Here is a 13,571-nt window from a genome sequence, read left to right as displayed (position 1 = left end):
GATTCTGTATTGATCACTGTTCTCCAGAGTCACAGAACGTATGGAATGCCTCTCCATATTAAGAGAATTTATTGTGATGACTTACAGCCTGTTGTCCAACCAACCCAACGAGTCCAAGGATCTCATAGTCGCTTAGTCCCATGCAGTGTGTTGTTTCAGCTGGTCTTCTGTAGCCCTGTATAATCTTGAAGAAAATAAGTTCCAACAGATGTGCTGGCAAGTGCAAGCAGGTGAAGGAGAGTGAGCCTTCCTTCTTCCACTGACCTTATGTAGGCCTCCAGCAGAAGCTGTGGCCCAGATTAAAGGTGTGAACTACTACGCCTGGATTTGGAATGTGCTCTGTCCCAGGCTGAACACGGAGATCTGCTTGTCTCAGCCTCCTGGGATTAAAAGCCTGGGCCTAAGCTCTTCATGGCCACTGTGCCTCAAGATCTGGATCAAAAGCCTGTGTCATCCCAAGTCAAGATTGGGGTCAGAAGCCTGTGTCTTCCAGCTTCAAGATCTGGATCACAGGTGTGCCCTCCATTTCTGGGTTGTAGTTCATTCCCGATGTAGTCAAGCTGACAACCAGGAATAGCCATCACAACTGTGTACTGCTTTATTTAGGAGTGAGTTCTTTAATTGTAATTTAACAAGCATTGCCAGAATAGTTTGCAAAAGTATTGGTGTAATCTATACTCAACAGCTTTCCCATGTGAGTCTGTCCTTTCCAAACCTGAATAAAACTGTCTTGTTTAGGGCTTATTTAACATTCTGATTATTTTTTTAAAAATTTATTTTATGTGTATGGGTGTTTTTCCTGTGTGTATGTATGTATGTATGTATGATGTATGTATTTATGAATGATGTATGTATGATGCATGTATGTATGATGTATATATGATGTATGTATGATGTATGTATATATGATATCTGTATGGTGTCTGTCTGTCTGTATGTTATGCACATGCTTAGTGCTATTGTAAGTCAGAAGAGAGCATTGGTCCCCTTGGAGCTAGAGTTACAGGCAGTTGTGAGCTGCATAATGTGGGTTCTAGGAACTGTGTCTGGGCCCTCTGTAAGAGCTGCAAATGCTCTTAACCAGAGCTCTGTTTCTAGTCCTGTATTGGGTTGATTTCTAGTGAGTCTCAAGGGTTGGTTAAAGTGTCAGCTGGTTGTTCTGTGGGCTGTGTGTCTGTGTCTTATCCCCATGTATTTGACCGGGAGGGAGGTGGCTTCTCCCCAACATGGGTTTCTGTGAGTGGGAATACTGGAGTTGTGCAGGTAGCTCCCTGGGGAAGGCCTTTGGTATAGTGTGAATGTTAATATTTTAAGATTTTATTTGTGGGACTTGAATGTGCTCTCTCTCTCTCTGATTGTGAGGTTTGCATGTGTATATTTTCATTCTTCCCCCTTAAATGTCTCTGACACTTCACTGTGATTTTTAAATTTAGAAATGTTATTAACATGAGCTCTTGTAAAAGGTAGATTTTCTTCATAATCATAGCCAACAAGACATCTACAGTCATTTCCTAAATACCACTCACCTGGATATGACAGCTGACGCTGTACCGAACAGGCAACATATGTTCTCATTGTCTCCCCTTTCAATCCGACAGTCTGATCTTTGATCAACACCATGAAGTTTGTGGAGAGGAAGTCAGTGCCTGCCAGTGGCTGCACACATGGGAAGGGGGAAGCTGGCTACACAGGATTGGCATTTTTGTTTCAAAAATCAAGTCAGGAAATGAGGTCATTCTCATCACTGCCGAGACTTTCCCTTGGGAGAGATGCTAGGGTTGTGCATCTTAGAGAGTTCAGGCAGTTCCTTCAGATCCTCTGTCCTAGAGTTCTGGAGTGCTGAGGCATAGTGATTCATTTCTGTGTTTCCCTGCCACTTCTGAAGTATATCTGATGTATAGATAAAGACAAGTAGTGTGGCCAGTTTGTATTCTAAATGTAATTTTCTGAAGCGCTGAAGAAGGAGGCAAAGGAAAAAACCATTGAGTCATAGTAACAGTCTGTTTGTGTCTGTGTGCTTCAGGTACACTTCTAGAACCTTCTTTGGTACCTGGAATAGCATTTGCCATTGTGAGGGGGGATGTGCCAGTCCTAGGGAGAGCAGGGGAGGTGTAGGCCAGTTACTAGACATGGCGTGGGGTGTTCAAGTCTGAGGGCAAGCATGGAGTTCTCCTTTAAAGCTATCAGCTGAAGGTGGCTGTGGTAGAACAACATATTTGTCTTTCAAGTAGGAAAAAAAAGACAAGTCCAGGTAGATTCATGAACGAATTCCAGCAAGAATGGTGGGCTTTTCATAGTTCAGAGGAGAACATGAATGCCAATAAATTCTAATTTTTGCAATGGTGAAAGAAAAGTTATCCCAGAGCATCTGTGGAAGCATGATAATGGAATGATTTCATGGGATTGTTCAGTAGTCCTCTTTTGTAGTGGGGTAGAGAGGAGGGGTTCAAGCCACCATGGAGCACCCAGCATGAGGCAGGGGAAGTATCTGGTCGATAAGCAGGTAGGCTCAGTAGACGCAGAAAGATAGGACAGAGTGTCTGGGATAAGGAGGGATGCCGATAAGCCCGAGCCTCAGGTTTGTGGGTCTCTTCTCTGGAAAGCTCTCCTGCATAGGCTCGTGCCTCTCCCCCTGCTCCATGCAATCGTCAGCAGCGGTTTGCTCTGTCCATGCATTCATCCTTGCAAACTGCCCGTGTGTTTGAGTCTTTATGTATCCATGTATATATGAAATGTGCTTTTACGTGTATGTGATTGCACATGTTTGTATGTGTGTTTCATGTGCCTGTGCATACATATGTGTGGAGGCCAGAATACAGTCTTACCTGTCGTTACTCGGGTGCCATGTCCCTTGTTTGGGGGCAGTCGCTCACTGGTCTGGAGCTCACTGCTTAGGCTAGGTTGGCTGGCCCCCACCCACCTAGCTTCCTACCTCCACCTTCTCAGAGCTGGGATTTCAAGTGTATGTCACCATACCTAGCAATTTTTATATGGCTTCTGGAGGCTTTACTTATGGTGCTATGCTTGCCTGGTAAGTGCTTTACCCACTGATCCAACCTACCAGCTACACAGGAACTTGTTTCCTCTGTCTCCCTCCGCCTGGCACGGGAGTCTCCAGGACCAGAGCACGCCCTTCATCTCTCTCCATATACTTTTGTTCAGTGTGTGTTCAGTGACTAAATGGCCTGAATGCCCCCCCCCCCACCTCTGCAGTGACCTGCCCACTGTGTCTGAGGTTCTTTGCCTCAGAGAGTGGTCCCTCCGTACCTTGAGGGACAGTTCAAAACACCTTGTCTTATGTGATCTGTGGCAGCTTGTTATTCTCATTTCCTTGAAAGAGCAGCTGCTCTTCATAGGGCTAACTCATGTTTAAACCATGGCCAGTTTCCAGTTTCATTAAGGACTTCCTGCTGTGTCCTGCTAATGTCTTTGTGTGGCACATTGGCCTGTTCCCAGGAAGCATGCTCTGATTTCTGTGGGGATGTCAATAGTTGTGTCTCTTAACGGGAAGTGGCTTGCTGATGGAATCTCAAGCGCTTTAATCATGGGCCAATTTGGGAAGAGACCTTTAGACAGCCAAGTGCTTCGGAGGCCCTCAAGTCACTCGGCCTGTGCAATCTTTGCTCTGGGAACTGTCTTGTTTTGACCTGTCTGTCCTGAATTTCGGGGCAGCCCATCCCCAAGGGTCAGAGAAGCTTCGAAGGAGGATCTGTGGTGTACCCTGCAGCTGGAACCCGTCTCTGCCCTCCTAGGCCAGGTTGAGTGGCATGTGCCTGGGCTGGGGCTTCTGTGATGCTCTGAGCCTGGTCCTAGTTCCAGCCCTTCGGGACTTGGAGGTGAAGTCAAGAACATGTTTGTGCCTACATTCTTTCTGAGGGCTTATAACCCCCACAGCCAAGGAACTGGAAAAAAAAATACTGCCATGCTCTGGCCTTTAGTTTGGGGGCAGGGTGTAGAAACACACTATCATCTTTTTGTTCTGTGGGCAGTCACAGGGCAGACATACTGTTGGCTTTGGCCAGGAACATGTGTATCATCAACTCTTTATAATAATTGCTTAGCAGCTGTGTGTGTAAGTGGCTGAACAGCAAACACAACGTCTCCCCATAGCAGAGCCTGTAGAGGTATCAATTTTTCTAAGGGTTGGGGTAAAGTTAATGTGCTTATGTTGTAGGAGACTACAGGGCCTGCCAATTGTGCAGGAAGATTAGGTTGGCTCCATCCATCAGGAAATGAATAATGAGATGTGTGGGCCATTTAGAAAGAGACAGGACCAGTGGGCGGGCACAAGGGCCAGTTTAGCTCCTGCTGAGTGTTTGTGCTTTGGGAAGAGTGTACATTATAACACATTGAAAATGCCAAGGCCAAGCCTAGAACACTGAAAAAAAGTGTTCTAGGGGGAAAGTTCAGCAGAAAAATAGCGGCCTTCTCTCCCAGCAGAGGGTGCAGGCTCAGGAAAGCAGGAGGGAATTGAGTCTCTGCTTTCAGCCTTGGCGAGTGGTAAACACTGTCAGGAACCTGGAGAAGGTCAGCTCGCTCTATTGGAAGGTCCTCTGGTTATGGCGTAGTTAATGGATTTCTCTGGCATAAGTTACTACTTATAAGGTATGGGTGGGGGACTCTGGACACTTGGAGGGTGGGGAGCACGGCGAGAAACCCTTGTTAATTCACTATTATCGTTCTTTCTGAATTTGAGGTTTGACCACAGCTAGACTGGTGCGGAAGTGTCTCAAAATGACAGAGAATGACTTTATCATCCAGTCACGATTAGGCCGTCAGTTTTATTAGCCTGACAGCAAAAATGTGATCTTCTTGAGCTCTGGTTTTGTCAGCTGTAGAATGGACATACTAATGTTACTATGAAGAGTTGTTGGTAGAATAAAAATGTGGCTGGTAATTGTTCTTTACAGTAAGCTTTAATAAACAGCAGTGGAGGTGTGGTGATCCTGTGGTTAAGATGAGGATGGTGATGGTGACAAGGCTATAAGAGCTTCATTTTTTTTGGATACAGTATCGTGGTCAGGGAAGGAATCATTGTCTATATTCTAGTCTGTACTTAGAAGGATTGACACCATAGCTTGGAGGCCACGCACTTTCCTAACACGGAGGCGGCTCTGGCTCAGTCTCCAGTTACACACATGCACACACAGATTCCACTTCTGTACTTCTAAGGATGCATAGACTAGTACACGTCACGGCCACCTTCTGCTCACAGCTTTATTTAGGAAATTACCCAAGATGCAGCTCAGTGATTGAAGTGTGCCTCAGGTATTTCCTTTGTGGAGCAAAGACAAACAAGAGGAGAAGCATCTTTAAAGGTAAAGATAAAGTGTTTTTTTTTAATGCCCTTAAGTATCAAAATAAGGAAATTGTTGGCCATACACGGACCTCCTGAATGCCCAAATCATTTGTTCATGTTCAAAGGGATATTTAAAGGACACAGAACACAATCCATTTGGTTGGAGTGAAGATATTGCATATTGATCAGCTCTGGTTATCTTCCCCACTTGCTTAGGCCACCCCTTGTAGTGACAGCCAGCATCAGGTGCACAGCCTTGCATCAGATGTTCAGAGCACACACAGTGTGGGACCCTTGCTCCCCCCTCCCCCCCAGGGCATCATCCTGTCCACACCACACACCTGAGTATGAGTATTATTGCTTCCTGGTTAGTAGCTTTGAGACTTGTATAACTTCTTAAGCCTAGTTTCTGCATGGTGATGATGATAACAACAACAACAATGATATTTTTGTGTTTATTTCCTACTGTTGCTGTCACAAATTAGCAACGCTTATAGACCTTGGGGTATCACAAATTATCTTAGTTTTGGTCAGAAGTCCCAAACTGAATCTTGCCAGGCAAAGCTCAAGATATTAGAAAATATTAGATATTAAAGATATTAGAAGGGCTTGTGCTCTTCCCTGATGGGACAAGCCCACCCCCCCCAACCCCGCTTCTCTAACTGCTAGGTAAGGGCTCAATGTTTCTCTTGGCTAGTGTCTCTTCCAGCATGGATGTCATCCTGCCCTCTTTGTCACTTCATTCAAGAAGTTGCCCTTTTGTGTCCTCCTATTATTGTGATTATTGAAAATCCAGGACATTTACCATAGTAGGATAGACAACTTAGTCACACCTGCAAAGTCTCATTGGCTGTGTCTGGTGGCATACCTACAAACTAGAACCTGGGTATCTTTGGCAGATGGTGATTCTGTCTGTCATAAGATTATACAGAGTTGTGACTCCCGATGGCCTGAGATGCACAGGCACACACAGTGTGTGCTGAGCACTGTGCGTTTCACTGCAAACCACAACTCCTTGCTGATGTTCCTGCCATCCCTTGCGTGTCTGGCAGCTGCCCCTACCCCTAGCCTTGGGACACAGCCTCAGCCTGACTTTCTTGTCTTCCTTCCCTTTCCTGGTGCTGTTCCTCTGTTTGTATACATTAAAACATATTCATCCTTCAAGCCTCATTCCAAAGTTCCCTTTCTCCATGAACAAGTTCCCCAGTGTTACCTTATTTAAAAGTAACCTCTGTGAAGACAAGTATTTGTTCCAAAAGCTACTGAATTTCTGTGTCAGTGAAGATATGTGGCCAGTCTCTGAACCAGGATTGAATAACCAGTTTATAGGAGTCCTGTCTACAGGTTGTCTGTACAGCACAAAGGATAAACTTGGCTGTGGAATAGGATTGTCATTGGCATTTTGTCATTGTGATATAGCTTTAATTAGCTAATCCTGTACAAGGCTTTAATTAGCTAGTCATTTTGTATAGATTATTATTGATTTTTCTCTCTCCCTTTCCAAACATTTCTCCATTTCATTAACTTTTAATAGAGGAAGTATGGGTACATAATAAAAATGAATCAAAGTGAGTCTCCCAGTGAGCTTCTCTTGCACAACACGCCCCAGAGGAGGTAAAATCTCTCTGCTTCCTGTCCATCCTTCCCAAGACTCTGTGTGTGTGTGTGTGTGTGTGTGTGTGTGTATGTATGTATGTGTTTATATGTGTATGTGTGTGTGTTTGTTTGTGTGTATATGTATATGTGCATGTTTATGTGAGTATATATGCATGTGTCTGTATGTGTCTGTATATATGTGTGTATGTTTATGTGTATATGTGTTTGTGTGTATATGTGTGTGTACATGTGCATGTTTATGTGAGTATGCATATGTATGTGAGTATATGTTGTATATGTGTGTGTACATGTGTATGTTTATGTATGTGTTCATGTGTATATATGTGTATATGTGTGTATGTGTGTGTGCATGTGTTTGTATTTGTGTGTATGTATGTGTGTGCGTGATATAAATGTGAATATTCTTTAACTTATATCTTTGGGATAATTCAATTGTATAAATCTACTTAGTTGTTTTAAATAGATATGTAGCATGCTATTCTATATATGTGTATTTTTGCTTGTTTGTTTTGGAGACAGTTTTGTTATGTAGCTCAGACTGACTGGAACTCACTTTGTAGCCAGGTTGACTTGGAACTGACTGTGTAGCCCACCGACTCACGGTCCTGCTCCTGCCTCAGCTTCCTGAGCTCTGAGGTTATATGAATGTGCCATCGTGCCATCTCCATTATATTTTTCAGATTGCTCAAGATCCTCCTAATTCTTTGCTATTTATAATTTTTTTTTAAAAAAAGCAGAATATTGGACCTATTCTCTTTGGATAGGTAAGGTATAGTCCATTAACATCACTGACTTACGGGCTCTGGTTTTATAGGGAACACAGAATAAAGAGAACACTGGTGTTTGCTTATCAGAAAGCCTGGAACTTTTCTTTGAGCTGTTGCTCATGCATTGATTTAAGCAGCAATAAAAGTCAGCCTTACAGGAATGCTGCAATAAGAGGCCCTGGTGATTCAGGCCATAATCCTAGCTGCTGTGAAGGCTGAGTAGGGAGGATCACAAGTTCTAGGGCTGGCTTGGCTACGGAGGGAGTTCAAGGCTAGGCTGGACAACTTAATGAGATCCTACCTCAAAAATTAAAAATAAAACTAAGGCTCTGTGTAGCTTAGCTCATCGGTATAGTGTTACCCTAGCATGTATAAGCCTTGGACTCAATTCCTAGTACTGTTTAAAAAAAGAAAAAGTCCTGTGATGGCCACAGTAAGGACCAAGCTGCTCAGACTTCCAATGAATATCTCGTCCCATCCATCCCAGCCTTAAGCTCACAAGTGATGCCCATTGGGTCTTCTAAAGGAACTGCCCTCTATTACTGAGACAACATTGGATCTTTGCAGTAGTAGTCATCAAGTCTGTGGCCTCATCATATCTGAGGAAGAAGTAAAGGCACTTTAAATAGGCACCTCTGCAGAAAGTTGTCCTCATACGACATCAGCACCAATGGCCATGAGCAGTCCCACCCAAGATAACGCAGAAAGGTGCAAATATTCCAAGAGTTTCTTCTTCATCTAATCCATCCCTCCAGCACCCATTACCAGAGATTCCCATACACCAAGTAGCCCATCCAGATGCTTTATGGGTCTATAAATAACACTCGCCTTTTATACTGTGGCCTTGGGGGACTTCCTGGTCCCAGCAGAGCCAAACCATTTTAGACTTCCCAGAATCCTCAGTGGTGGTGAGATAAGAAATAGAAACTTGCCAACTCCGTTTGGGTCCCTGTCACCCTTTGACAAGTGACATAGGGACTGCAGAGTTAAAGTGTGAGAGCCTGTGAGAGAATCCAGGAGGAAAAGTTGTGCCGTTAAATGAAGCGTGTTCTGAGGATGGCAGGCAGCATGCATTCGCTTGGAATTTATTTGTCTGCTCTGTTTGGATCAGTGACTCTATTAACAGTAAAGATTTACTGCCACAGAAAAGCCTTTAGAAACCAAAGATGTCAAAGTCAATGAGGGTGCCAGCCATGTGATGCTTTCCCTAGTCTCAAGGTTTGTCACAATTGAGACCTTGCTTCAGTGGCTCGAGACGCAGAAATGCACTGAGTAAGAATGGATAAGGACAACAATCAGGCTAATCGGGCCAGCATCTAAGAATACCTCTTCATGGTTCTTGAAGGTGTCATGGAAATTTTCCTCTCCTTGTGGAATCTACCAGTTACAGGGGAAGATGAGATTGGTAAAGAGAATAAGAATGAGAGGCTTGGCTCCGTTGGTAAGATGCTTTCTGTTCAAGCGTGAGGAGTTGAGTTTGGATCGGTAGCAGTCCTGTAGCAAGCGAGACTCAATGGTGCACATCCATAGTCCTACCACCATGGAAGAGGAAGGAAGGCAGGCTCTGACTGAAGCCTGCTGGGCAGCAGTTCTAGCAAAACTGGTGAGACTCGGGTTCGGTGGGAAAGCTTGTCTTAAAAAGTAAGCAGTAACATGACCCGAGGGAGACACTTGAGCTTGACCCTGGTCTCTGCACACATATACACACACGTAAGCATACCCACATTCACATGTGTCTCTCTATGCACATAATTCTCTCTCTCTCTCTCTCTCTCTCTCTCTCCCCCTCCCTCCCTCTCTCTCTCTCTCTCTTTCTCTCTCTCTCTCTCTCCCCCTCCCTCCCTCTCTCTCTCTCCCTCCTTCCCTCCCTCCCTCCCTCTCCCCCCTATTTTAGTTAAGAGCTTCCTGATTTCGAAGGATCTCCACTGAAGCTAAGGATTTGTCTCTATTTTGAAATGGTTGTTAAGACCCTGACCCCAGTTAATAGGAATGGGCATTGCAGATTGTTTTTTAGGAAAAATAATTTTAATTATTTTAGCTTAAACATTCATATATACTGACCTATAGCCTACCATGTAATTGCCATGTAAGTGGCGGGTTTTGTAAGATGCACCTCAGTGAATACAAACTTTATCTAAATTGTATACCAGTCTTTAGACAGCACTCACATTAGTTCTGGGAGGACAGGAAGCAGACACTGTTCTGATGTGCTCACGTGGCAGAATTTGATTTTACACTGGGCATGTTTGGGGTCTTTGGTTCAATGTACTGAGTCAGATATACAATGGCACGCATGGCACATGACAGTGTAGGCTGCAGAAAGAGCTAGCATTTCTCAGATTGCTTGGTTTCTGCCAGGGGAGTGGAGGAGACACGGAGACCATCTTAGTCCAGCTGGTGTTACGATTGATCCATTTCCTCTCACCACTGGGGTTAATATGCAGAGGGCTTTTTCTTTTCTTTTTTTTTTCCATCTTAAGAATTAACTCTGTTCTGAAACAATAGCTCTAAATGGTTCCTGTCTAGCTCCTAGACTGCTTCAAGCCAAATATCACCTACTCTTTATTCTTTTCCTGTATTTTAAAAATACATATTCTCCTGGCCCTCCACCAGGGACAACAGTGTGTTTGGTGGGAAAAAAAAAGTGTTTTGATTGATGGTGAGATGCCTGGGGTGATGTTAGGAGGCCCAGTTGCAGGGTGTGATGACGGTAGCTGGAAGCGATGCTGTTAATGAAGTTAATAACACAATCAATCTGATTCATATGTAGAACAACTTAAAAGCAGGAAAAGCCAATGAGCCAATAATAGCTGACTCTCAGCTAATAGGGCCAACCATTCCTGCATCTGATTATTTCTTGGTCTAATTTGGGATGGATATAATTTTACCAAATGGTTGGTTTAGCGTACTATCATGAATCAAAAAGATAGCTCCCGATCCTTTCTGAAAGTCATTCCATTCACTACCCCCCCCCCCCCACCGTGTGTGTGTGTGTGTGTGTGTGTGTGTGTATGTATGTATGTATGCATGCATGTGTGTGTAGATGCAAGTAAAGGCCAGATGTCATCTTCTGGTGTCATCTCTTAGAAGTTATGTGCCTTGTGTTTTTATTAAATAGTCTCTCAGTAACCTGGAGCTTACCAAGTAGAACAGATCGCGTGGCCAGTGAGCTCCAGGGATCCACCTGTCCCTCTGCCTTCTCAGTGCTGGGATTGCGGGTGCCAACACTGCACTGGGCAGTTAAGTGGGTGCTGGAATCTGAACTTAGGTCTTAGGATTGTGCAGCAAGCACATTACTAACCGCTTTGCTCAGCTCCGAAAGATAGTGTGTTTACCAGTTCAGTTTGACTGGCATCACAGAGCGCCCAAATGCTGAAAGCTACAGCAGATTAGAGGCTGAGGTCTTGTCTGTTTTGTGATTAAATTGTTCTTATTTAAGAAAAGACTTTGTGTTTAAGTGATGTATATCCTGGAGCAGCCAGCTCTGTGCACTGTTCCTTTAGAGACCATTTGATATTTTTCTTAATTTCAGGTTAAAGATTGTTAGCAAACAAGAAGCTAGAAGCCAGAAGCTCTAAGGTTCTAGTTTCTGATTCTATTTTTATTTACTTTTTTTAAAAAGTTACATATTTGTGTCTGTGTATATTTGTGTGTGTGTGTGTGTGTGTGCGTGCATGTGTGTGTACGTGTGCACACGGGTCGGGTGTTTGTGTCTGTGTATGTTTGTGTGTGTGTGTTCACACGCGTGTTTGTATGTGCTTGTCCGTTTGTGTGTGTATGTGACTCTGTGTGGGACACATATGTGAAGGTTAGAGAGAGGGGAAACTGAGGTAATTGATTCTCTCCTTCTACCATCTGAGTCCCAGGGATTGACCTCAGGCTGTCTGTCTGTCTGTCTTGGTGATAAGTACCCTAAGAGGAATCATCTTGCTGACTCCTCCCACTTTCTCCTTAAGAAACAGTCTTGCTTTGTTCCCTAGGCTGTCCTCAAAGCTCTTAGGTTCAAGCTGTCCTCTTGCCTCCATTTCCTGAAGAGCGGAACTACGAGTGTGCACTGCCTTGCCTCCTTCGGATGCAGCGGTAAGAGCTGGTAATGAGGAGGTGGGTTAGGAAGCACCCAGGGTTTACTTGCCTCAGCTTTGCATTCTGGTCTCAATAGAAGACATGGATCTGGACTATGATGCTCTGAATGGCTCTGTGCCTTTTCACATCTGGGGTAATACACGGTGGCAAACACGGTTCCCAAGCCTTTAATGCAGGTAGTAGCTTAGGTGTCCTCAGGGTGTATGGTTTATTCTGAGGGGTGCCAACAGATAAGGCATTTCCTAGAGCCCAGGCCACTTGCCCTCCCATTGTCACCCGGATGTTGGGTCATTTCACTCTCCATGACCTGGGTGTGTATCTTCAGTGGACTGGGAACAGCCATCTGTACCAGGGTTTCGTTCTTGAGCCTTATTAAAGCAAAACAAGAGGGCTTGGTTTAGAGCCATCATTTATGAAGTTAAAAGCTTAAGCAATTGTTTAAAAAATTTTGGTCTCATGACATTTGCCTTGAGTCTTGAAGTTCTTGTACCAAAAATGGCACCGGACTCAGAATCCGAGCAGGCTGTCTCCAGGTGATGACTTGATTTTCCTTGGAAGAACAGCAGGGGTGGAGGGGTCAGCTTCTGCAGTTTGTACAGTTTCTCTCCAGTGGAGACGATCCTTCGCATCTCAAGAATAACTTGTCTGACCTTTCTGGGAACTTGCCATAGACATTCAGTTTCATTAAGGACTTGGGTTGGTTTTTTGTTTTTTGTTTTGTTTGTTTTTGAGTAATATTTCTCTTTTATAATTCAAATAAATATTTTTTTTGTTTGTTTTCTTTTTGTTTTGTATTTTTTATTTTTGTCACAGCTTGGAAGCATGTAACTTTTCAGAACACTGGAATTTCCCATTTTCCTACAGCTGTATATTTCTGACTCACTTATATCTATATAATCAACCACTTTTTCCTGTTAGTTTTTACTTATGTCACCCTGATGGTTTCACCCATCATGCTAACTTTCTTGGGCAGATGTGGACAGATGTGTCCATCCCAGTGTCCCTTGAGGGGAGGGGAAGGAAGCAGTCAGGTTGTAGGGGAGGAGGGCCTGTCTCCCCCTTCAGGCACATTAGCATCACAGGCTGCTGTCACTTGACAAAATGTCTAGGACGGTACCATGCCACCCAGTTTTGAACACATACTGCTTACATTCACAAACTGCTTGGTAGGACTGGACAGTGCTCTTCCTCCCCACTCTCCTTCCTTGGCATTTTGTTTCCCGGGCTGTTGGAAGGCCCACTAGGCTCTCAGGACTTTTCCCTCGCCACCACAAGCTTATGAGTGATTACATTGAAAGTGGCCGAATGGTTCATTCACAGGTTTTGTTTTTGATGTTTTAATTACCCTCCTTGAATATGTGTGTGTGTGTGTGTGTGTGTGTGTGTGTGTGTGAGAACAACAGCAACGTAGGCTAACTTTTCAGTCTTGAAGTACGGAAAGCATCACCTTTGGAAAGCTGGAGGAAGATAGATTTAGACACGTTGTTGGGGTAAATGAGGAAAAGTGTGGTTTTGGGTGCTGGAGCTTAGGAGTGAGGCAGTTCCCCTAGGGACACCGTCCCTTCTGCACTGTCAGCTTCAGTGACAAAGGGGGCTCCCTAGCAGTAAGCAGCACCCCTGTAGTGTACTGAAGAAGACCTCAGAGCCAGAGGAGATGGCGTGGTTAGCAAAGTGCTTAGGGATCTGAGCACATGTGAAAAAAAATAGGTGTGGTGGCATACACTTGTGTTCCCAGTGCTAGGAGGCAGAGAAAGTGGTCCTTTGGGCTCACTGGCCAACCAGGCTAATGAAAAGACCCTGTCTTT

At 44.3% G+C, this 13,571-nt stretch overlaps 1 protein-coding gene across 8 annotated transcripts in view; it reads left to right on the top strand.

Moving 5' to 3' along the window:
• Nucleotides 1-13,571, top strand: part of Camk1d (calcium/calmodulin-dependent protein kinase ID) — a 421,404-nt gene that overhangs the window by 133,530 nt on the left and 274,303 nt on the right. The window contains exon 1 of one of the 8 annotated variants that reach the window (XM_006497469.4): nt 11,577-11,763. The exons of the other annotated variants lie outside the window; for them this stretch is intronic. Coding sequence (XP_006497532.1) covers nt 11,756-11,763 — 8 coding nt within the window. The 5' untranslated portion in view covers nt 11,577-11,755. Of the gene's footprint in view, nt 1-11,576; nt 11,764-13,571 lie in introns of those variants that run through there. 8 annotated transcript variants of the gene reach the window in all.

The sequence above is a fragment of the Mus musculus genome, chromosome 2 (genome assembly GCF_000001635.26).
Source record: "Mus musculus strain C57BL/6J chromosome 2, GRCm38.p6 C57BL/6J".
Classification (NCBI taxonomy): Eukaryota; Metazoa; Chordata; class Mammalia; order Rodentia; family Muridae; genus Mus; species Mus musculus.
Note: the sequence above shows the minus strand (reverse complement) of the source record. Positions and strands in the feature narration are given on the sequence as shown.